The sequence below is a fragment of the Pygocentrus nattereri genome, chromosome 30 (genome assembly GCF_015220715.1).
Source record: "Pygocentrus nattereri isolate fPygNat1 chromosome 30, fPygNat1.pri, whole genome shotgun sequence".
NCBI lineage: Eukaryota > Metazoa > Chordata > Actinopteri > Characiformes > Serrasalmidae > Pygocentrus > Pygocentrus nattereri.
In genome coordinates, this window is record NC_051240.1 from 2,014,863 (window position 1) to 2,037,500 (window position 22,638).

The 22,638-nt window shown below is 41.9% G+C and overlaps 1 protein-coding gene across 2 annotated transcripts in view; it reads left to right on the forward strand.

The window, feature by feature from the left end:
• Positions 1 to 353: 353 nt before the first annotated feature.
• LOC108438160 (serine/threonine kinase 11 interacting protein) overlaps positions 354 to 22,638 on the forward strand; it is a 48,870-nt gene continuing 26,585 nt past the window's right edge. For both annotated transcript variants that reach the window (XM_017715779.2, XM_017715780.2), the window contains exons 1-17: positions 354 to 526; positions 1,682 to 1,749; positions 1,855 to 2,057; positions 2,328 to 2,402; positions 2,520 to 2,615; positions 6,680 to 6,787; positions 6,884 to 6,955; positions 7,062 to 7,191; positions 7,988 to 8,091; positions 12,414 to 12,503; positions 14,829 to 14,870; positions 16,608 to 16,775; positions 19,221 to 19,299; positions 19,375 to 19,809; positions 20,311 to 20,513; positions 21,322 to 21,432; positions 21,996 to 22,203. In XM_017715779.2, coding sequence (XP_017571268.1) covers positions 1,683 to 1,749; positions 1,855 to 2,057; positions 2,328 to 2,402; positions 2,520 to 2,615; positions 6,680 to 6,787; positions 6,884 to 6,955; positions 7,062 to 7,191; positions 7,988 to 8,091; positions 12,414 to 12,503; positions 14,829 to 14,870; positions 16,608 to 16,775; positions 19,221 to 19,299; positions 19,375 to 19,809; positions 20,311 to 20,513; positions 21,322 to 21,432; positions 21,996 to 22,203 — 2,191 coding nt within the window. In that variant the 5' untranslated portion in view covers positions 354 to 526; position 1,682. The remainder of the gene's footprint in view (positions 527 to 1,681; positions 1,750 to 1,854; positions 2,058 to 2,327; positions 2,403 to 2,519; positions 2,616 to 6,679; positions 6,788 to 6,883; positions 6,956 to 7,061; positions 7,192 to 7,987; positions 8,092 to 12,413; positions 12,504 to 14,828; positions 14,871 to 16,607; positions 16,776 to 19,220; positions 19,300 to 19,374; positions 19,810 to 20,310; positions 20,514 to 21,321; positions 21,433 to 21,995; positions 22,204 to 22,638) is intronic.

The following is a 22,638-nucleotide window of genomic DNA, read 5'->3' on the forward strand; positions in this document are numbered from 1 at the left end:
TTTGTGTGCCTCTCAGCCATTTAATTATACAGAATTTCTGAAAAATCTACAGCTAAAACCATCATTAGCCATCATTAGCGATATTAGCTAAATCACCATTAGTCTACCAGCCCTACTGAGGACGTCCATTAACACTGCACGTAAGACGGGATGGTATTCCATTAATATATCCCATAACATGGATAATTCCTCACAGGTGGAATTTAAAGAGGGAATGGGACAAAACGGGCCGTTTCAAAAGCAGTGATCACTTTGCCTTCAAGCTCTGACCAAAGGGCTGCGATGAAATCCCGATGCGGCCAGCGACCACCAGGGGGCGTCTCAACACCAGTGTTCCCAGCTTGGCCTGTGCGGGCCGCCGTCCGTTTAGCTTACATCACAGCCGCGATATCGAGCGGCCGAATGTCAACAATGTGAGAGGAAGCCGAGAAAGAAGCGCAAGAGCCAAAGCAATGCTTTCTAATGTCGCGCCGTCCCTGAATATCCGTTGGTTTGTGTCGGCGGCGCGTTCCGTTTGATACAGAAGGTAAAGTGGGCTGTCAACCCAGCGGCGCCTGGGTGGCTTGTTAACCTAGCTTTGTAGCTAACCCGAGCTAGCTAGTTACCCTAGCCCCCGTTTATGTAGCCTGTTAAAGCTGTTAGTCACCTGTCCAGTCACCTGTCCAGTTACCTGTCCAGTCACCTGTCATGGAATTAGTGTTATAACACTCATTATTTTCTACAGGAGCAGGTTAGCTCGCTAACACCAGCCTCAGGCAACAAAAACGGCAGACTCGTCTAGTTTAAGCGCATCAGGCTGCGTTAGATGAGCTGGCTCGCCGGTTTCTAGCTTAACCGTTTATTTGAATATTTCTATGCCATATTATTTTATTATTAGTAAAAACCAGTTACGTGGTTTCGTTGATAAAACGCGTTAGGTTTACAGCAGTGGAGCAGAGCAGCGCTGCTCTGTTGACGGGCTTTTATCAGTCATGTCGCCTCCGTGTCCTCTTTAAAGGGAAACTCCACCGACTGTTCTCCGTGTCCGGCGTTGCGATGTGAGCAGTCACAGCAGGGTTTGCTGTAAATGTTTAAATGTAGAGAAAGTCGCAGACAGGTGTCTTTACAGTGGTGGTAATGGGAACCAGGGGCTGCGGTGTCCACAACACACACCTCAGTGTTACTTAACGCTCTTATTCAGAAGCGACTAGAGGACCTGCACGTGTCCTCTACGGTTTGTGTGTCGTTTCTGTGATGGTTAAACAGGAAAATCTGCAAAGGGTTTGGGACCATTTTGCCCTACAACACCCTGCATGCACCATTCAGCCGTGAAGGGATTGCCAGTACACTTTATCACAAGGCTGATAAAATTCTCAGGCATCAGGCGTTCGTGTCACAGCTTTTGTGAGGGAGCTTTTATGGGCTGGTGAACTCAGGCTTTTGGCTCCTGTCACCTTAGCTGTGAACAGTGCTGACTAAGTTTCTCTATAACAAAGCATTTCTCCTCAAACTGAACGGATTGTTTCCATCTTAACCGTTTAACTCTGGAAATTTTGAAAAATGGGTAGACTTTCCCTTCACGTTGCACGTTTTTGTCAGCTGCAACAGATAAAACAGCCGCTCATTATAGCTAAATAGAATAGAGAGATATTTCCCCATATTTGTCTGTAACAGTGATTAAACTACTTTTTCCGTGTCTCAGGATGCCAGCCACCCGGGGTGGTCCGTCCACCCTTGTGCACAGCCTTGCCACGCTGTTACGGAACAATGGTACCACCCTCCTATTTCCATCCTGCCTATGCTTTGTGTGTGTGTTAAGAGGTGGCCGTGATCTATACTGCTCCCTTTTGACCATATTCTGGGTTTCTGCTCTAGGCGACTCCGTTTTGGAAGGCTCGAGCACCCTCTCTCTGCAGGTGGATTGTGTGCAGCATCTGACACGTCTCTTTGAGCAGTACCTCTTATCGCGCACACACCAGCATGGCTTCCTGGCACTTCCGTCCCACCCGGCCGACACAGCATCTCTGTTACAGGTGCAGTTCCTTTTCGACGTGCTGCAGAAAACCATCTCACTCAAGGTAAGATCTTTGCTGAAACCCTCTTCTTGTTTTGCCATGGCAGCAATGCCAGCACATCATTAGAGGATTATATCTCCTCAGTTTCATGAAACTCTTGAACTGTGTTTAGTGCCATTTTAACAGCGGGTTCATTCTCATGTTTACAATATTTCTTGGATCTTAAAATCCACATTAGCTCACTGAGCCTTGATTTTGCTAGACTGTAATTTATGAGGACGTCCAAACTGAGCTTTTGTTAATGTTGAAGTTATGCCCTGCTTTGAAATGTAGCTCATCAGTCCACCCGGCTCAAGGCTGCAGTCAGTGGTGAAAATCTTTCCCTTCAAGTCCCTCAAGAACTTGGAGGTAGGTCATCTTCAGTTTTCATGAATAGGTTTGCAAATGGTTGCTGGCAGATTAACATACACAGTTTTTCACATTCATTCATTTGTCCTCTCTATGCCACTGGCTCTGTGGATGCAGCTGAAACGAATTCCTCCTCACTGTCTGGAAGGTCTGCGGGGTGTCTACTCTCAGTTGGAGGTCTTTACCTGCTCCAAGAGCCTCCACTCACTGGAGGTACCTCATTTTTGACCGTAGCACACAAAGTACAGTTTTTCAGTATGCTTAGATCAGAGGTGTTCAGTTTCGTGTCTTGAAGGGACTTGGCACGTTTTGGTGATCTGTCTGCACAAGCACACCTGCTTTAACTCCTCTGTTAATTGGCAGGTTTAGTGGGTTTGTTTGAGAAATGGAATTACCAAACTGTGCTGGACACCATGCCACCAAGACTGAAGGTGAACACTAGTGGTGTAGATGCGTTTTTAAAAATATTAACCTCATTCTCAGATCTCTCAGTGCGGGTACTTCACAAAGCAGGACTTCTCAGTTTAGCCAGGAAGTTTAAGCCCAAAGTCGAGCCCCTCAGTAGGAATTGAGCTTGAGGCCTTCCTATAAGATGATTATTAACTTTGGGCTTAAAACCTGCCTTGTAAAATATCTTTTTTTGAGCAGTGCTCAAAACTAGCATGGGGCTGGAGACTGGAGGGCTGTACATCTTCCACCTCCAAAAGAACTACTCAGTAGGGTTAAATAAGGGTAAATGGGGCATTCAGCATACAGGGATACAGTACGGCAATACAGGAATATTGTGTACAGTACATTAAAGTGCAACACTTGGTGATGTGATGTGTTGTAAATTACACACCTGCTTCCATTCCTGAACGTCTGTATTGATGCCACGGAAGACCAGTTGAGCTGATGTTGTGCCCTTCGACCAGCCTCAGACATACTTAAGCCCTAGTTCACTAGGTGGAGGTTTGAAGTGACCTCAAAGTTATATGAAATTTTCAGTCACCTTTGCCTTCCCCTGCTTATTCCCCATTCTCACCCTCTTTCCATGCCACCACACATTCAGACAGCTCTCCGGCCAGGTACTTTTTCCCTGCGTATAGATGGTGTACTGCAAGGATTTGCACATTTACAACAACTCTTTGAAGTAAAATCCAACTTTTAACAATTTTTTTTTAGCATTTAACCTTAGAACACATTCATGTAACCATTCAAATGAGTAACAGGTTGATGTTTTTCACATAGAATTAGTAAATACACAAAATATGATGAACTAACATCCACGGCATGATGACATTAAGGACGTTGCGATGGCTTAAAATTGCTTAAAATGTCATTTATAATAAACTGTTTACTTCCACTCTATTATTTAGGTATCAGAGTTGAACTTTGAAAGTTACCTAGTCATTTAGTATCACAATAACTCTGAAAACAAAATTTGAGTAATGCACGTGGTTGAACATGTGATTCGTGGAACGTTCCGGATATTTCACTGGGCATTAGGTGATAAATGGATGTACACATTAATGCAAACATATATGATTTTTGAAATGGTTTTAGTGTAAAGTGTAGTTATGTTGGGCTAAGACAGGCCAAATACTGTCAGTGCTGTAGATGGGTCATATTTATGTTCAGAGTTATTTATCTACAGCATAGACGTTGTTGCGACAGGGTTACTACGGTCATTAAAGTCTTTGAATTCCAAGAGAATTCCAAGAATTCAAGAGTTTGAATTCCAATAATCTGAATTTTAGGCCTTAAAATGTGTAAAATGTGGTTTTGATATGTCTTAGAGTGATTGTGAAGGTAACATTACCTCTGTAAAATTGTATTAATTCTCTTGTTTTTGGGGAAAAATTTGTGTTGATCACACTGTAACAAAACTACAAAACCAAGCCAACACGGAATCAGTGAGCACTCATGCTGCCTGTGCGGCCTGGCCAGAGGTGGCGTGGTGTGTGGGTTAACGTGATGTCTCCTCAAAAAAAAAAAAGCTTGTTCTTGAGATAATAAGTTAAAATTGTTTCTGTTAAGATTATTTTTATCTTATATGGGAAGTGCAAGCTCAAGAAGATCTGGCTCTAGAACAGCGCATTTAGTGCTCGGTTGAAGCCTGTGGAAAATAAGGAATTTGAAGCCCACTGCATCTCGTGCAAGAAAAACCTCAGATTTGGCGCTTTAGGTATAAAGGCATCTCGTAGAGTTGCATGAAAAGAAAAAGAAACGGCATAAAAAGCGACCAGCAACTGCCTGCCATCACCCAATGTTGTTCTGAACATCAGGAGCTTCCCCAAAGTGTGTAGTAACAACGTTAACTCCTCTAGGTTTACACCAACATTTAAAGCAGAGGTGCTCTGGACTTAACAGTAGCTACACATCGGTCTGTAAAGAGGCTTTTCTGTAAAAAAGGAAGTGGAGACTTGCAGCATGTTGTTGCGCACAGGCTTGTGTATGATTGTCACTCTACGTGGGGGGGTGGGGGGGTGGGGTGGGGGGGTGCCAGCGTTCCCCTCACAGAAGAGTTCCTGATTGACGGGTCCAGGCGCCATGTCCGTCTCGATCGAGGGTGAAGCAGGAGTCAGTTGCACAGGGCTGGAGGAGAAAGGCTACAGAGGATTACAGGGTAGAACTAAAAAAAGAAAAGAAAACTCATCTGAGAGGTTTCTGAAAGTCTGGTCAGAGACACAGGCAGGTTTACAGAGTCTGAGGGCAAGGCTGGCGTTTTGATGGCCAAGCTCATAACAAAGTCTAACGCTCTGAGGAGGGGCTGCAAAGAAAAGTAAGCTGAGCTCAACATTGAGGAAGAGATTGCAGCCAAGGGAGAAAAGCCTAGTTCTTGTATATACACACACACACACACACACACACACACACACACACACACACACACACACACACACACACACTACTCTTGCGTACATACAGTTCTGTGTGGTCATGTTCAGTTGAATGTGAATAAATGAACTGTTTTCCTTTGTATCCTTTGTACTTCTCATCAGTACAGATGTGAAATAATTATTAAATTGCCTTCATAATAGTCTTAAAAACTCTTAAAATTACTTTGTTGAGACCTGCAGAAAAAACTAAGTGTGAGTAACACCCAGTGGTGGACAGTAACTGAGTAAATGTAATTCGTTACTGTACTTAAGGACTTTTTTTAGTGTATCTGTACTTTACTCTAGTTTCTCCGTTCTGGGCGTCTTTCTCCTTTCACTCCACTACATTTCAGAGTCTAATATCCGACTTTTTCCTCCTACATTCTGAGAAATCTGTCGTTCCTTTTGGTTTCTGTGTGTATAAAAACGTCACATGTCAAAACGAAAGAAGCGCAAAGCCAGAGCACCAATCAGGGCCCAGCGGTCACTTTGTTTAGAGCTGGTTTTGACCTGTTGGTCATACCGACCCAGTGCAGCACGCGGTTCAACGTCAGCGCAGCAGCGTAAAACTTTGGGAGAGTCTGTTCAACATAAATGATGAACTAACCTAACTTTGTGTAAATAGAGCTCAATATAGAAATATGTCCACATATGCAGTCGAGACTGACGCGGCTTTTTTCTGAATTTCTACAAACACCATTTCATTTTATAGTAAATGAGTTTGGGCTGGTTTATGTTTATGAACAGACGCCTACAGATCAACATAGTAAAGGAGCTCATCTGTGATCCTGAGTTTAAAGCCAGTTTTTATTCAACTTAAACTTGGAACTAAGTTGTAAATAAATCTTAGACTGAAACTTTGCTTGTGTGTAAAAAGTGATTTCAGAGCCACTCGGTTCTCCCTGATGGAAACTGTTTACCTTCAGTGTTTTGTGCTTCTGATCATTTTAATAGACGTCAGCGTCACTAATTAATGACGTTCTATTAAAAGACTGGTTTACCAAGAGAGACGCTGGAGGACTTTCACCTGAAATGAGTTCATGAAGCCAGTCTGGTTATAAAAATGATAACAGGACATCAGAGCCAGAATTCCTCTTTTAGTACTTTTACTTTATACTTAAGTACATTTGAAGGTAAATACTTTAGTACTTTTACTCCAGTGGAGGTCTAAAGGGAGGAACTTCTACTTTTACTGGAGTGATATTTTACCTTGGGGGTCTCTACTTTAACTCAAGTACATGATTTGTGCCATCATATTTTGTGAGTCCATCATAAGTGGGCACAAATAGCACCCAATCAAGGAATCACCCAAGCTTAATTTGTACAAACTGTTTGAAAAAACAAACAAAAAACTTACTTAAACTTTACATATCTGTATAAGTATATGTTGTGGTGTATGTTTGTGTTGTGTAACAGGAGCTGCTGTCGCTCTGTGGAGGAGATCTCAGCTCTGCTCTGCCCTGGCTAGAACTTCACACCCTCAACTTCAGCTATAACTCTATTTCCTGTCTTGACGAGTCCCTTGTAAGGCGCTTTTTCTCTCTCTCAGCCAGCTGCGTTATTGTCATCATACATAAATAGTAATGCCCTTTTTTGACTCTTGTATTTAAACTTTTTCAGAGTTTATTAAATGTTCTGAAGTCACTTGACTTGAGCCACAACAAGATCCAGGACTGTGCTGAGTTCTTGAAGGTACGCTTCACTTATTCATTCTACTTATCATAAAAGACTTTACTATGGATAAATCGTCTTATGCACGAAGCATGGCAGTGTTAGTTCATTTCTTCTTTGTCTGCAGCCACTCAGTGAGCTGGAGCATCTGAACCTAGCCTACAACAACCTACAGAGGGTGCCAGTGCTGGGCCTGAATGCCAGAGCCAAGCTGATCACTTTAGTACTCAGGAACAATGAACTGGAAACAATTAATGGTGAGAGCCGTGGACAAGAAATATAAAATGTTTTGGTTTGGGTTATTTTTGAAGTTCAGAAGCTGTGGCATCTGTCAGCTCCACTGTTCTAAAGATAGCCAGAGCTTTCTTAGAGACAGACAATTTGTCAAGATTATGCGCTTCTACCAGACGTCAAGGGCGCATTATCGAGTTAGGCTGCTTTGGTAGTCCATATTTGGCCATGGGATGCCCTCTGGGCAGGCTTTCTGTTAGTGTAATCCCCAGCAGGACCACTGTTGCTGTTGGACAGCTCAGCACAGGAACTGGAACGCGAGTCGACTGTCAGGGCAACTGTTGCGCCTTTTAAACACTGCGGAGCTCTCCCAGTACATTGCTGTTGGCATTGCACTATATGAAATTCCTCATCATGCTCATAAGGATGCTGCTCAGAATGTACTGTGTGTCTGTCTAGGACCTGTTGTGTTTTTGACAGTGCGCTTTTCAGAAGGCATTCTGCACAAAGCTGTTTTTAGAGGATTTTGCATTTAGGTTTAGTATTACTTTCTGTTTATATGAGCGTATGCGCAACTGCATATACACTGGCCTCCTAGTGGAAAACGTAAGAAAACTTAACTGAAAAACAGACAGAGAGTCAAGCAAACTGTGTTGTATTTTCTCAGACACATCTCACTATAAAAGTCTTTCACACAGCCATGCAGTACATGCATGTAATACTAACTAACACATGCATATAACATTGTTGCTCAAGTTCTGTTAGCTCTGCGTGTTGTGTTACGTAGCTAGTAGATGCTTTACTGTTTTATGTCTAATGCAGGAGTGGAGCAGTTGTCCTCTCTGCAGTATCTTGATTTGGCCTACAACCTTTTAATGGAGCATTCTCAACTAGCCCCACTGTCCCTCCTCCACAACCTCAATACGGTAAGAAAGACTTGTTACTGCCTCCTTTTGATCAGTATAGGAACTACACCTGCATTGGTTGTTCTGTTTAGGCTTCTACTCTTTTATGTAAGGAAGTAGAGAGCAGTATGGACAAATGCATATCGTGGTATTATTAAGATTACCGATGTGTTCGGTATGTCACTCTATACAGTCTTTTTTTTTTTTTTTGATGCTTCAGTCGGCTAAATCTTTTTTGTAGATTGGACTTACATTTAGATGATGTCCTTTCACATTTAATAATAACCTTATTTAACATCAGAAGTAAGTCTAAGTTATTGTGGTGTCAGTATAGGCCTGGGTTGTGACCTGAGTTCCAAAAACTGATGCATACTTTTCTAAAAGGTCCTAATGCTAGGCTTATTTATCTAATGTTTAGGCTAATTTAGCCTTTAGAACTTGTACAGAGGAGAATTACCACTCTGTAATATCCCTCAGATTTCTCAAACGCTAGAGGGCGCTCCCAAGCGAGTCCAATGCAAATGGGTTAAGATGGAGCATTTGAGCAAAGTCATAGTTTGTAAATGTCTAAATATCTTTATATAGAAGAAAATACATTTCCTGAACCCAGAACAGCATAAAACATTTTAACATGGCTGTTAGAGTGCTTTGAACTCGAGTTATAGGAGTTTAAAACAGCTCCTCATTTATGTTCATGATGTCAGTGACCATGAACAGCCAATGAGCCAATGACCAGTATAGACACACAAAAATAATATGAATATACACTCACCGGCCACTTTATGAGGTACACCTGGTCAGTTGCTTGCTAACACAAATAGCTAATCAGCCAATCACACGGCCGCAACTCAGTGCATTTAGGCATGTAGAGGTGGTCAAGACAACCTGCTGAAGTGCAGACCGAGCATCAGAACGGGGAAGAAAGGGGATTTAAGGGGCTTTGAACGTGCCGTGGTTGTTGGTGCCAGACGGGCTGGTCTGAGTATTTCAGAAACTGCTGATCTGCTGGGATTTTCACGCTAAACCATCTCTAGGGTTTACAGAGAACGGTCCGAAAAAGAGGAAACATCCAGTGAGCGGTCAGTTGTGTGGACGAAAATGCCTTGTTGATGTGAGAGGTCAGAGGAGAATGGGCAGACTGGTTCCAGATGATAGAAAGACAACAGGAACTCAAATAACCACTTGTTGCAACCAAGGAATGCAGAACACCATCTCTGAACGCACAACACGTCGAAGCTTGAAGAAGATGGGCTACAGCAGCAGAAGACCACACCGGGTGCCACTCCTGTCAGCTAAAAGCAGGAAACTGAGACTACAGTTCACACTGAGTCACTGAAATTGGACAACAGAAGACTGGAAAAATGTTGCCTCGTCTGAAGAGTCTCGATTTCAGCTGCGACATTCAGACGGTCGGGTCAGAATTTGGCGTAAACAACATGAAAGCTTGGATCCATCCTGCGTTGTATCAGTGGTTCAGGCTGGTGGTGGTGGTGTGATGGTGTGGGGGATATTTCCTTGGCACACTTTGGGCCCCTTAGTACCAATTGAGCATCGTTTAAATGCCGCAGCCTACCTGAGTATTGTTGCTGACCATGTCCATCCCTTTATGACCACAGTGTACCCATCTTCTGATGGTTACTTCTAGCAGGATAGTGCACCATGTCACAGAGCTCATATCATCTCAAACTGGCTTCTTGAACATGACAATGAGCTCACTGTAGTCCAGTGGCCTCCACAGTCACCAGATCTCAATCCAATAGAGCCCCTTTGGGATGTGGTGGAACGGGAGATTCACATCATAGATGTGCAGCTGACAAATCTGCAGCAACTGCGTGATGCTATCATGTCAGTATGGACCAAAATCTCTGAGGAATGTTTCCAACGCCTTGTTGAAAGTGTGTCAGGAAGAATTAAGGCAGTTCTGAAGGCAAAAAGGGGTCCAACCTTTTACTAGCAAGGTGTACCTAATAAAGTAGCCGGCGATGTTAGAATTCCTTTTTATTATGAAGGCTTGGTTAGTAGTTAGAGTTTTGAAGTTAGTGAGTGCAGATGTTTTGTTGAATAGTTGAGTTAATCACTCTCCACACAGGAGAGCAGCATTCAAGCCTAGCACAGCAAAGCACTTGATGGGCTTCCAAGGTGTGAAGTACAAGGAGTCTTTTGGGGTCCGAATTAACCTCTTGGACCCCTTAAAAGTCTCAAAATCAAATTTCTAAAGAGGCTCCTGAAAACAAACTTACTGTGACATTCTGATTTCTGTCTGGTAAAAATTGACCCTCAGATACAAGGTAATTGTTTAGCTGCTTCACCCATTATCAGTTTGCTTCTGCCTATGGTGTTCTTAACTAACTCTAGCTACAGCACTGGTCTGCTTCAAGGTGGTGTTCTAGTAAATTCTGTTGTTTTGTAACTATGCCCACTGAAGAACTTTACAATATACCATTGCATATTAACTGTTCCTACCAATGTAATTGTGTTGCTTTGTTGCTGTGTATCTGAGGGTAATATGATCTGTTCTGTGATCGCAGCCCTTAACATGTTTGTTGCGGAAACCCATAATGTGATAATTGCAATTAATTGTGCAGCCCTACCTAATACCCAGATAATTGGTTTTAAAGAACTTTCATTTTCTCAGATGGCCTAAGACTTATATGTTAAGTACCAAGGCCATGCTTGACTGAATTCTTTAAACCAGATTTCTCTTTGGTGCTATCTACAACCCCAATTCCAGTGAAGTTGGGACGTTGTATAAAACAAACATTTTCAACCTATATTCAATTGATTACACTAGAAAGACAAGATATTTAATGTTGAAACAGATAAATTTGATTGTTTTTTGCAAATATTCACTCATGTTGAATTTGATGCCTGCAACACGTTCCAAAGAAGTTGGGACAGGGGCAACAAAAGACTGGGAAAGTTGAGGAATGCTCAAAAAAACTCCTGTTTGGAACATTCCACAGGTGAACAGGTTCATTGGAAACAGGTCAGTGTCATGATTGCGTATAAAGGGAGCATCCCTGAAAGGCTCAGTCGTTCACAAGCAAGGACGGGCGAGGTTCACCACTTAGTGAACAACTGCGTGAGGAAATAGTCCAACAGTTTAAGAACAACGTTTCTCAACGTGCAACTGCAAGGAATTTAGGGATTTCATCATCTACAGTCCATAATATCATCAGAAGATTCAGAGAATCTGGAGAAATCTCTGCAGGTAAGCAGCAAGGCAGAAAACCAACATTGAATGCCCGTGACCTTCGACCCCTCAGGCGGCACTGCATTAAAAACCCACATCATTCTGTAACGGATATTCCCACATGGGCTCAGGAACACTTCAGAAAACCACTGTCAGTGAACTCAGTTCGTCGCTCCATCTACAAGTGTAAGTTAAAACTCTGCCATGCAAAGCGAAGCCACATATCAACACCACCCAGAAACGCCGCCGGCTTCTCTGGGCCTGAGCTCATCTGAGATGGACTGACGCAGAGTGGAAAAGTGTCCTGTGGTCTGACGCGTCCACATTTCACACTGTTTTTGGAAATCATGGACATCGTGTCCTCCGGGCCAAAGAGGAAAGGACTGTCTGGATTGTTATCAGCGCAAAGTTCAAAAGCCAGCATCTCTGATGGTGTGGGGGGGGGTTAGTGCCCATGGCAGGGGTAACCTGCACATCTGTGAAGGCCCCATTAATGCTGAAAGGTACATACAGGCTTTGGAGCAACATCTGCTGCCATCCAAGCAACGTCTTTTTCAGGGACGTCCTGCTTATTTCAGCAAGACGATGCCAAGCCACATTCTGCACGTGTTACAACAGCGTGGCTTCGTAGTAAAAGAGTGCGGGTACTAGACTGGCCTGCCAGTCTGGTGATGTAACACAGCGGTAAACACGCCCCTGTCCCAACTTGTTTGGAACGCGTCGCAGGCATCAAATTCAAAATGCGTGAATATTTGCAAAAAACAACAAAGTTTATCCGTTTTAATATTAAATATCTCGTCTTTGTAGTGGATTCAAGTGAATACAGGTTGAAAAAGATTTGCAAATCATCGTATTCTGTTTTTATTTATGTTTTACATAACGGCCCAACTTCACTGGATTTGGGGGTGTATTTTGGCATGTTTTTGATGCCTGGTTTAACTTGTACGGCTGGTGAGATTCAGTGGCTTTGGGGTAGCAAGTCTGTAAGGTGTTTAAAGCATGTGTTTTTTTCAGACATCACAGCTATACCAAGTGAGAGATCCTTTCAACCTAATTTTTCTCCCTCACCAAAGAAAGCTACGTAATTTATTGGTGATTTTGCCTGAATGTAGTTTCCTGATATTTATATATATATATTTTTTTTTGACAGTTGACTCTTGAAGGCAATCCATTGTACTTTAAAACTACACACAGAACCACAACTGTCTGCCACCTCTCACCACGAGCTGCTTTCCAAGGAGTAAGTCTGTCTGTCTGTCTGTCTGTCTGTCTGTCTGTCTGTCTGTCTGTCTGTCTGTCTGTCTGTCTTCTCCAGACATGTACACTACAATGCAGACAATTATTTAGACAGTGATACTTTTATCTTAAGCTCTGTTCTCCAGCTCACTACATTTGACATTAAACAATGTCTGTGGTATTAAAGTTCAGAATGTTCGTTTATATTCAAAAATATTTATTTATACTGGAAACGCATGATTTAGAATTATAATCTGTATAGTGGACACAGTAATTCACCCATTTCCATTGCATGAGCAATTTGTACAAGTTCTCACATAAACAGTCCTGTATAAAATGATCATGTTTAGTGGGCAGTTTGAATACAGATCTTTTGCAGCCTGCAATCCATACACTTCAGTGTATGCTGTGTATTTTGCCTAGTGATGCTTTGCCACTGCTTTAATGGAAACATTTTCAGGTCCTGCTTGTTGTAGGGACTTTCTGTCTTTCATCATGTCTTCAGCAGGCGAAGTGCATGCTCAGTTGGGTTCTAGCAAATCACTGTGTTTTATCAATGAGTTGATCTACTTTTTATAATGAGCAGTTCCTTTTTGTTTCTCATTTTGTAACTCTGGTACAGGTCAAACCTCATCTCAAGACTTTTTTTTACCATAAACTGTAACTTGCATCATCTTGAGATCACAGATGCAATATCTGGAATCAACTCTAAACCTTTTGACCGGTCTCTTGTGCTGGGTTGCGCTGTGTATAAACAGGATTGTTATTCTTCTATGGTTCAGCCAACATATATCATTGCTGTTGGAACAAAACCTTTTGTCTCCAGAATGTTAACCTTACAGGATAAGGGAAAAGTGTCTTAACGTTTAATGGAATTTAATGCAATTTTTTTAGGTGTATGTTTGGACATTCATGCAATGTAAATGACAGCTAGCATTATAAAGTGATTAAAAAAAATTACAAACATCAAAACAAAAATGATATGTAAGTTATGTATGTAAATGTTCTCAAAAAAGATCTGAAAATCTACTATAACCTCACAATCATTGTTAAATTCAAATGTAGTGAGCCTCATTAATCAAAGATTTTTAGAAATGAACTTATCGGCTTTGCCACTTATTTAAGGGGCTAGTGAGTTTATTAGTGTACATGTTGACAGTGTTCACACAATCTCCTAGAGGGACAGGCATTCATGTGTGTGCAATTACTATTATCATTATTGTTTTCTATTTGTATTGTTTTTACTTATATTGTTGAAGAATTTTGATGATTTTAGACTACGCAACTTTAGAAACCCATGGCCTGATTAGTGACTAAACATTCACACAGTGAAACAGCCAGTTCTGGCAGTTTTGCTCTGTGAGATTTGCACCGGTCAACTGTAAGTGCTAATTTTAGTGAAGTGGAAGCATCTAATGATCGCATCAGCCCACAAAGCGGAGTCCATGCAAACTTCTATAGCGGGGTCGGTAAGTGCTGATGTGTATTTTGTGTAAAAATCATTTATGCTCTGTTGCATCACTAACTAAACAGTTCCAAACTGCCTCTGGAAGCACTTTCAACACAAGGACAGCTTCGGGAGCTTTGGGAGCTTCGTGAAATGGGTTTTCATGGCTGAGCAGCTGCACCCAGGCCTAGGATCACTGTGTGCAACTGTGTGCCAAGTGCCGCTGAACTCTAGAGCAGTGGAAATATGTCCTCTGTAGTGATGACTGACTTCACTGTCTAACGGATGAATCTGGGTTTGATGGGTTTGCTAAGAGAATACTACCTAGAATTCTTAGTGCCAGCAGTGATTGGTGGAGGAGGGAAAATAATCTGGGGCTGTTTTTCAGGGTTCAGTCTAGGCCACTTAGTTCCACTGAAGGGTAATGTTAATGCTACAACGTACAAATATATTCTAGACAGTTATATGCTCTAAACTTTGTGGCAGTAGTTAGGGGAAGGCCCAGAGCCCTGACCTCAACCCCAGTGAACACCTTTGGGATGAGCTGAGTTGGTTGTAAGTCAGGCCTTCTTGTCAAAAATTAGTGCCTGACCTGTGAGTACAAATTCTCACATATGCCAAAATCTTGAGGAATACTTTCCCAGAAGAGTTGCCAGGGGGGCCAACTCCTTATAAATGCCTGTGCCTATTTTGGAATAGGATGTCCAACTACCTCATATAGGTGTGCTGGTCAGATGTACACATACTTCTGGTGATATAGTGCATGATACAGGTTATTGCCATATAGTGTGTGTTACAGATTATTGTTAGTCGTCAGTTGTCAGCTTTGCGTTTTCAGCCAGGTCACAGGTATTGTTTTCTTTTTTTTTGTGTTTCTCCCAGCTACAATTGGACGGTTCCTTATTGTCTTCTTCTGAGCTCGCGGTGAGTGTTCATCCTTATTTTGCTCTTTTGTACCTGTTCACAGTTTCTTTGATGGCCAGCCATGCAGTGAATTCATAATGCCAATTATTACAATTTCTATGTGACAGTCAATCTGTTTGCATTTCTTAAAGTATACACTTTAAGGGTGAGGAAGTAATATAGGTAATTAATGTTATTAAGTGTTAAAATTTAACATTATACATTTAACATTGTCCAAGCCCAATTGTAGAACAGTACAGTTGGAACACTTGGTTTAAGATTAAGTGACTCTTATTAGTCCCACAATGGGGAAATTTCACCTCCGCATTTAACCCATCCGTACAGTGAAACACCACATACACACTAGTGAGCACACACACTAGGGGGCAGTGAGCACACTTGCTCGGAGCGGTGGGCAGCCCAATCGGCAGCGCCCGGAGAGCAGTTGGGGGTTAGGTGTCTTGCTCAAGGACACCTCAGTCATGTGCTGTCGGCTCTGGGGATCGAACCGGCGACCTTCCGGTCACGAGGCTGGTTCCCTAACCTCCAGCCCACGACTGCCCCAAAATGCAAATAAAAATGGAAAGCAGTGATTTATAAATCTATTTTGACCTGTATTAGAAAGAAAACAGTGTAAAGACAAGATATGTACCTTATCAGCATTTTTTTTTCTTTAAAATATACATTCATTTTGAAACTGATGCCTGCAGCACAGTTCCATCATAGTTTTGTTCTTTATTTATTAACTTGCCCTCATCTACTTCGACTCGGCGCGCGAAAGTTTGTCATGCTTATTCAAAGAAAACTAAACAGCTAGCAAACTTTGCAATGCCAAACAGTTTCTAAGTTTGAGCATCACATACGTCACATGTAATTGCTTTATCTGGCTGTAAATGTGGAGGAGAACAGCGATGAAGTGCCGTTCTTCTTGTTCTTCTTAACTGTGTAGCGTCTAATGTGCTAACTAGCCAGTAGTAGAGCCGTGAAGTTGTATCAGCGGTCATATATTTAGATGGAGTTGCTATAGCTTAGAGACAGCTTTGTCTGCCATTGTTGCAAAATAGTTGCAATGACTTCTGGGTTAGAATTCCTGTTGCTGAAGTTGCAGGTGTTCACTCGATTCCTCGTCGAGCACCGTTTACTTGCGCTGATAAAGTAATGGCTCGAGGGGTTTTCTCACAGGGGAAATGAGGCCCAGTGGATGAGGGCTTGTTTAACCCAGTACTGAAATGGGGTAGCAACATTGGGAAATGTTCAAAAACCTATTGAACAGGTGATGCAGTCACGCTTGGAAGCAAACAGAGCACCCAGGAAAGGTCGAGTCCTGTTGTGGCATCAAATTTCGAATGGGAGTATATTTGGGGAAAAAAAACAGGTTCATGAGGTGAAAAAGGTTTTTGTGTCCTTTTCAATTTAATGCAGGTCAAAAAGAAAATGGTAATCACTACTTTGTTCTTCTCAGCATTTCATATTTCAGAATTTTTTTGGAAATGGGTTTGTAGATTACATTCGACAGATATCTTACTATACATACTAGAGTAGTGTAGGTTATATGTGACATCTTGACAGAAACCCTGTCAATGGTAGGCGTTTAGGACATTGATCATTTCAGCCTGTAAGTGTCGGTTTTTGTCGAGTGGCTACATTTTTTAAAAAGGGAACTATCCGTGATTAAGTGGTACGTTTTCTAAAAACAAAACACGGTAACTCCCCCGTTGTCCTTACGCTTTGTCTTTATATTTCTGTATCACTCTGCAGGTCTTACCAAAACCTGGGCAACTGATGGGTCAGACATCCCTAATGCAACAAGTCTCTGCAACACCTGAACAGACTGTACAGGAAGTGTCAAGCGGAGGTGGGGAGTTGAGTGACAGTCTGTCTGTTGGCGATTCAGGAGGAACCAGAGTCACAAGGAAGAAATCCAGGGTGAGACTGTGCCCTAAAAGCCGTCAGTGCACTCTTGTTGCACTTTCTTTTGTACTGTTTTTGTCTATTACTAATGAGCTTTAGAATAACGTTTAGATTTTATGATACGTTTCATTATGTTACCAATTCCTTGGCAGTAAAAATATGGGACAAATTTCAATATTTAAGTATTCATAAGAATTATTGAACAGATAATCCTATTAGCCATGGGAAATTAACTGAAATTAATGTTTGGCTGAAAGCTTAACTTTTTAGGTGAAGCACTGGTGTTGCAAAAAACATTATCAGGATGCAGCTGGATTTATTTGGAAATGTTTATTAAAAAATACGGAGCAATTAGTTATTTTTTTATTTTCAATATCCCTTCAGAGGAGCTAATAAACAAAAAACGATAGCTACCCATTACTACAATGGATGCTGATGAGGATTTGTTGTTTTCTTACCGGTGGACGATGAACCCGTTTTATTATGTATTTTTCATTGTTTCTTGACTTAGTTAACGTCACCTAAACTAGGTAACCTAGCAAAACAGCTACACCAGACCTGATCGCACCATCTCTGCTTCCTCAGTCACGTCCTTAATAACACACATCCTTAGCAACAAGCTCGAGTTTAAGCACTGATGGTTTGTTGCAACAACGTGTGATGTAATACTCGTAAATACAAGCACTCCTGTCCGTGTAAATTCATCGTTAGGCTGCTTACACATCTAGTTTGTTTGCCACATTTTGGATTTTTATGATGGTACAATCTTTGTCCATTTTGGTTTGGTTGGTTTCATCATAAAATGTGTTCTCACAGCAAGAAACTGACTAGACTGACTAGTCAGATGAACTGACCAGAGCACGACCGATACATCATTGTGCTGATATTACCCGCCGATATGAGCCAGTTTCAGATATAATCGGTATCGCGTTTATCCCCATCGCTTCTTCTCTTAACCTTGAATGAGCCTGGTAATATTAATGCCAAGCCATGCCTGCTTTTGCTGCCGTAACATGAAGGCTGGTAAATGTCAGGCAAACATCAGTTAGCCTGCGGTTAATATTACAGTAGTTGGATGGTGTAGGCTTAGGCTTGGTGTAAGTTTGTGGAGTTTCTAAAAACTCTCTGGCAACATCACTTACAGAAGCTGATAACGCTGTTCATTGCTGAATTAGGTTATCCACAAAGCTGACTAATGCTGTGTTTATTAGTGGAAAAGGTTAATGAGCGGTTAAACTATAAGATTGAACTAATTAATGAATGAGATTTTTGTTCAAATCTTCCTGTTCCACTTTAGATGCTGCAGCTGTTACATTCTGGTGCCTCATGCTACGTTATCTCTTCCGAAATGGACAGTAGCCATGTCACTCGCTGTTTACTCGGTCTGTGAGGAATAAAGGAGATCTTATTGCACTTGAAGCCGCTGGGCTTATTTGTGCTTCGTGTCATGCGGAGCAGCTCAGACTACGGAGATCTGAGCCGTGAGTGAATGTTTCAGCTCCTGAAATGAGGTGGAGAAATTCTCCGTCCTCCTTTCACTTTTCCAAAGTAAAAAAAAAAAAAAAAAAGCGTCCTGCACAACTTCAAAATTTGCCCAGTTTGTGAGAAGGAAATGATTTTTCTAAAGGATATTCTGCCTGGTTTTCTTTTTCTTTTTGCTGCACAAGCAATTTGACAAATTCCCAACATCGGATGCAAATATCTCTCATATTCATGTCTGTTTTTTGTGCCGTGTTTAGCGTGTAACGGCTTTGACACACAGTGTTCAGATGATTAATCGATTAATCTGAATCGTTTTTTTAAACTAATACGATGGACGTTCGTGTTTGTGACACTGAAGTGTAACTTCCCAAAGTTACAAGTTTATTTTCAAACTGCATTATGAGTATAACTTATAGAGGACTCTAACTACACATCATAATATCGGCTGCTGTATCTGATGATCCAACATCAGTCAGGCTCTAGTTTTCACCTATCAAAACGGACCACACTAGATTGATGGGTTGATAGATCTGCATCTTACAAGGTAGCTGTGAAAACACTTCTAGTCTGTCTGTCTTCTCATAATAAACTCATGATTTCAATATTTGAATACTGACAACTCAAATGGTAAACCGAGTGCTTGAGTACCCATGAACATCCTAGATAAAACCTTTAATGGTAGTTATGACAATCAAACATTTTTTTATGTTGATATACAGGGAATTCAGAAAATTGCTACTTCAGCAGTTGTATTTTACTTGCTGGACTGGAAGGCTGTGATGTTATGATGAAATCTAGCCATCCACTTGTATTGGAATGAGCATAGGAAAGGTAGCTAGCTAGCTTTTGAAATTACAGAAAGTTTGAGAAAGTATTGACATAGAATTACATGGGGAAAACATCATGGTGAGGCTTTTGACCATATTGGCAGGCTTCATTGTATTATTTTGTCTCATGTAGGTTTATATCTGTTCACAGAGTAAGGTAAAGGTGAGGAGGGCTAGTATCTCAGAGCCCAGCGATACAGACCATGAATCTAGACCAGCTCCTTTACGAGGTGAGTATTGAAGATGTAAAATTTGGGTCATGTGTGATTGGATATTTCTGTTCATGTTTCTTCTCTTTTCCCAAGATATTGTGCTGCACCACCAGAAGGACATTGAGAGAATGGACAGCTTTCGGGAGCAAATGGGGGAGGACTGGCTGCGCTACCAGCATCATCTTGATGGGTTGCCAGCGCCTGTGACTGGCCCAAAAGTGGAAAGAGTCACAGTGCAGGTGATCGCCAACAACTGCTGTACCCCTTCTCCCACTGCACTCGGAAGCAGTTCTCCTTCACCAAGGCTGGAGTCTCTACCTGCACCGCTGCTCTCCTCAGAGCTCAAAGGAGAAGAGGAGATGGAGAGTACAGACCTCCAACTTGAGACCGAGTCTACCCTGCAGTGGACAGGTCATAGCCCTTTGAACACCGAGTCTACCCTGGAGACGAGTATAGGAGACTCCCAGGCCCCAGATAAGGCATCGGCTGACCCAGCACCTCCAGAAGAGGAAGACGACGACCTTGGAGGTCTGTCTGACATTTAACCATAATTATTGTTGTCTTGTTGGTCAAAGTGTTGTTTAAACATCTATAATGTTGCAAAATATATTCAGTTATAAAATTGATCATTAGAATAATCAAAAATTAAGAAGCCTTTCGGCCAGAAGTGATTTAAAATGCTGTTTCTGCTCTCCGCCGCCACTTACTGCTGTTCAGAATCAAATCAGGGTTCATACAGTAGTGCCAAACCATAATAATTAAACCAACAATAATATAATAATCTATTTAGGTATGTCTGTTCTTCTTGTTAGAGAATATAAAAAATAGATAATATTAGATAGTTGCAGACTGTAAACATCTGTCTGTTTCTGTAGTTTTAAGATACAGATTAGAAAAATTCAGTCTTGTTTTCTCATCACTAGTGTCTTTTAAACTCGTGTTAATCATTAACTCATGAAAATCTTGTCTTGGGCTTTAGATGGCAGTATTGAATTTCTTTTGACCCGTTTCTTCTATCTGCTCCCATAGTGGACCTTTGTAGGCCTATGCTGGTAGGGGTGCTATCTGGGGATGAGGAGCCTGCTGGGAGGAAGGCCTCAGAGCCGTTCTTCCTGCGAGTCCGCCAGGGTCACATTCTGGAGGTGGACATGCACCAGGGGCGAGTCAGGAACCGAGTGGAGCTGGACAGCCTGCGGCAAGTCACTGCCTCGCAGACCACATGGCTGGAGAAGGTCAGATCACGGCCCGGCTGGACAGCGGTCACATCCTCCTCACTAGCGTGATTCTCAGTTCATTTAACAGACCATCTGGTTATTTCAATGTCAAAACAGCAAAATAGCCCAATTTTATCTCTCAGTGTCTCAGTCTCAGTGTTTTTCTCTCGGTTTTTGTTTTCCTTAGTTTACTCATTGCAATACTACACTAGCAAAGCACTTGCATTCTCGTTACTCACACTCTCTCTCTCTCTCTCTCCTTTCTTTCTCTCTCTCTCTCTCTCTCTCTCCTTTCTTTCTCTCTCTCTCTCTCTCTCTCTCCTTTCTTTCTCTCTCTCTCTCTCTCTCTCCTTTCTTTCTCTCTCTCTCTCTCTCTCTCCTTTCTCTCTCCTTTCTCTCTCCATTCTCTCTCTCTCTCTCTCTCTCTCTCTCTCTCTCTCTCCTTTCTTTCTCTCTCTCTCTCTCTCTCTCTCTCTCTCTCTCTCTCTCTCTCTCTCTCTCTCCTTTCTTTCTCTCTCTCTCTCTCTCTCTCTCTCTCTCTCTCCTTTCTCTCTCTCTCTCTCTCTCTCTCTCTCTCTCTATCTCATTTCTTTCTCTCTCTCTCTCTCTCTCTCTCTCTCTCTCTCTCTCCTGTCTCTCTCTCTCTCTCTCTCTCTCTCTCTCTCTCTCTCTCTCTCTCTCCTTTCTTTCTCTCTCTCTCTCTCTCTCCTTTCTCTCTCCTTTCTCTCTCTCTCTCTCTCTCTCTCTCTCTCTCTCTCTCTCTCTCTCTCTCTCTCTCTCTCTCTCTCTCTCTCTCTCTCTCTCTCTCTCTCTCTCTGTGTGTTAGGAAAAGGAGAGTTCTCACCCAGCTCTAGATTTGCACTTCAGCTACATTAGTCGAGAAAGACGGGAACGGCGGTACATCATGTTGGACGATGACCCTCAGCAAGCTTTGCAGGTCTGTTTAAGTCTTTTACACATCACTCCAGTTCAACACCATCCCTCCCATGATTAAAGCAGCAGACCAAGCTATGTTGGAGCTGTTGTTGTTATTATGTTTGTTTTCTTTTATAAATAGGACAAGGTTAGTATAGCCAATATAATGAGCAAAAACAACAAAAAGACAAGAGCACATAACATAAAAAGATGAACATAAAGCTCATAAGAACTACTCCTTCTGATCAGAATTAAAAGCATTTATGACATCCATCAAACAAAGTAAAGTGTAATGTTATAAAAATGGAAAAAACAAACAAAATAAAATAATGCTGCACATTAAAATTGAGAAACATTTCAATATTATTAAACAAATATTAAATGTAATTAAGTAGTATATGCTCAGTAGTAAAAAGTATATATGAGAAAACACATCAGCTTAGAAGCTCATTGGCTCAGTTACTTTGCAAATAGCTGAAAGTAATAATGTAACAATAAACAGTTCTTAAGTAGTCTTAAGTTCTGAGTAGTCTTGTCCAGTAGTCCAGGGGCCTGATACTGTTATTAATGTGGTGTTTTTCTCAGGCTCTGGCTGAGGTGCTGTCTAGGGTAGCGGAGGAGAACGAACGGCAGGTGGAAGAGGGAAAGCCGCAGGGCATGCGACTGCAGTGTCTGAAGTGCCGGACCGAGTTCTCCCAGCCTGCAGCTGAAGACCTGGTCAGAGTTTTCTCTGAACCAGACGGCTGCCAGGGACATCAAGACGAAATAGGGTCAGAGAGAGAGCGCAGTCTAGGTAAGAAGAGAGACAGTGTGCCATATCCATGCCCTGGGGTGGAGGGAGTGGACTGTTCTTGATATGCATTCCAGGGGCAAATGCAAACATGTTTGCCCTTCTAAAGCAAGGCTGATCAGCAATGCAGGAATTAGCATGTGGTTCTGACCTCCATCTCCAAAAATGCTGCCAGAATTTTATCCCGAGATGCCATATTTCCTACAGAGGTACAATTTGCTATCATGCTGTGGCAGGGCTAGGCACATAAAGATATGAATCATACTATTCCTGTTGAAACATGACAGCAGCTCCATTTGATCTGCTTCTGAGGAACATTGTGCACTGAAGTCATGGGGAATACACACAGTCATGTTATAAACAGTTTATTTATATTTATGTATAATATATGGAGACCAACCTTTTATTCAATCTCAAGTCAGAACATACAAGTTATTT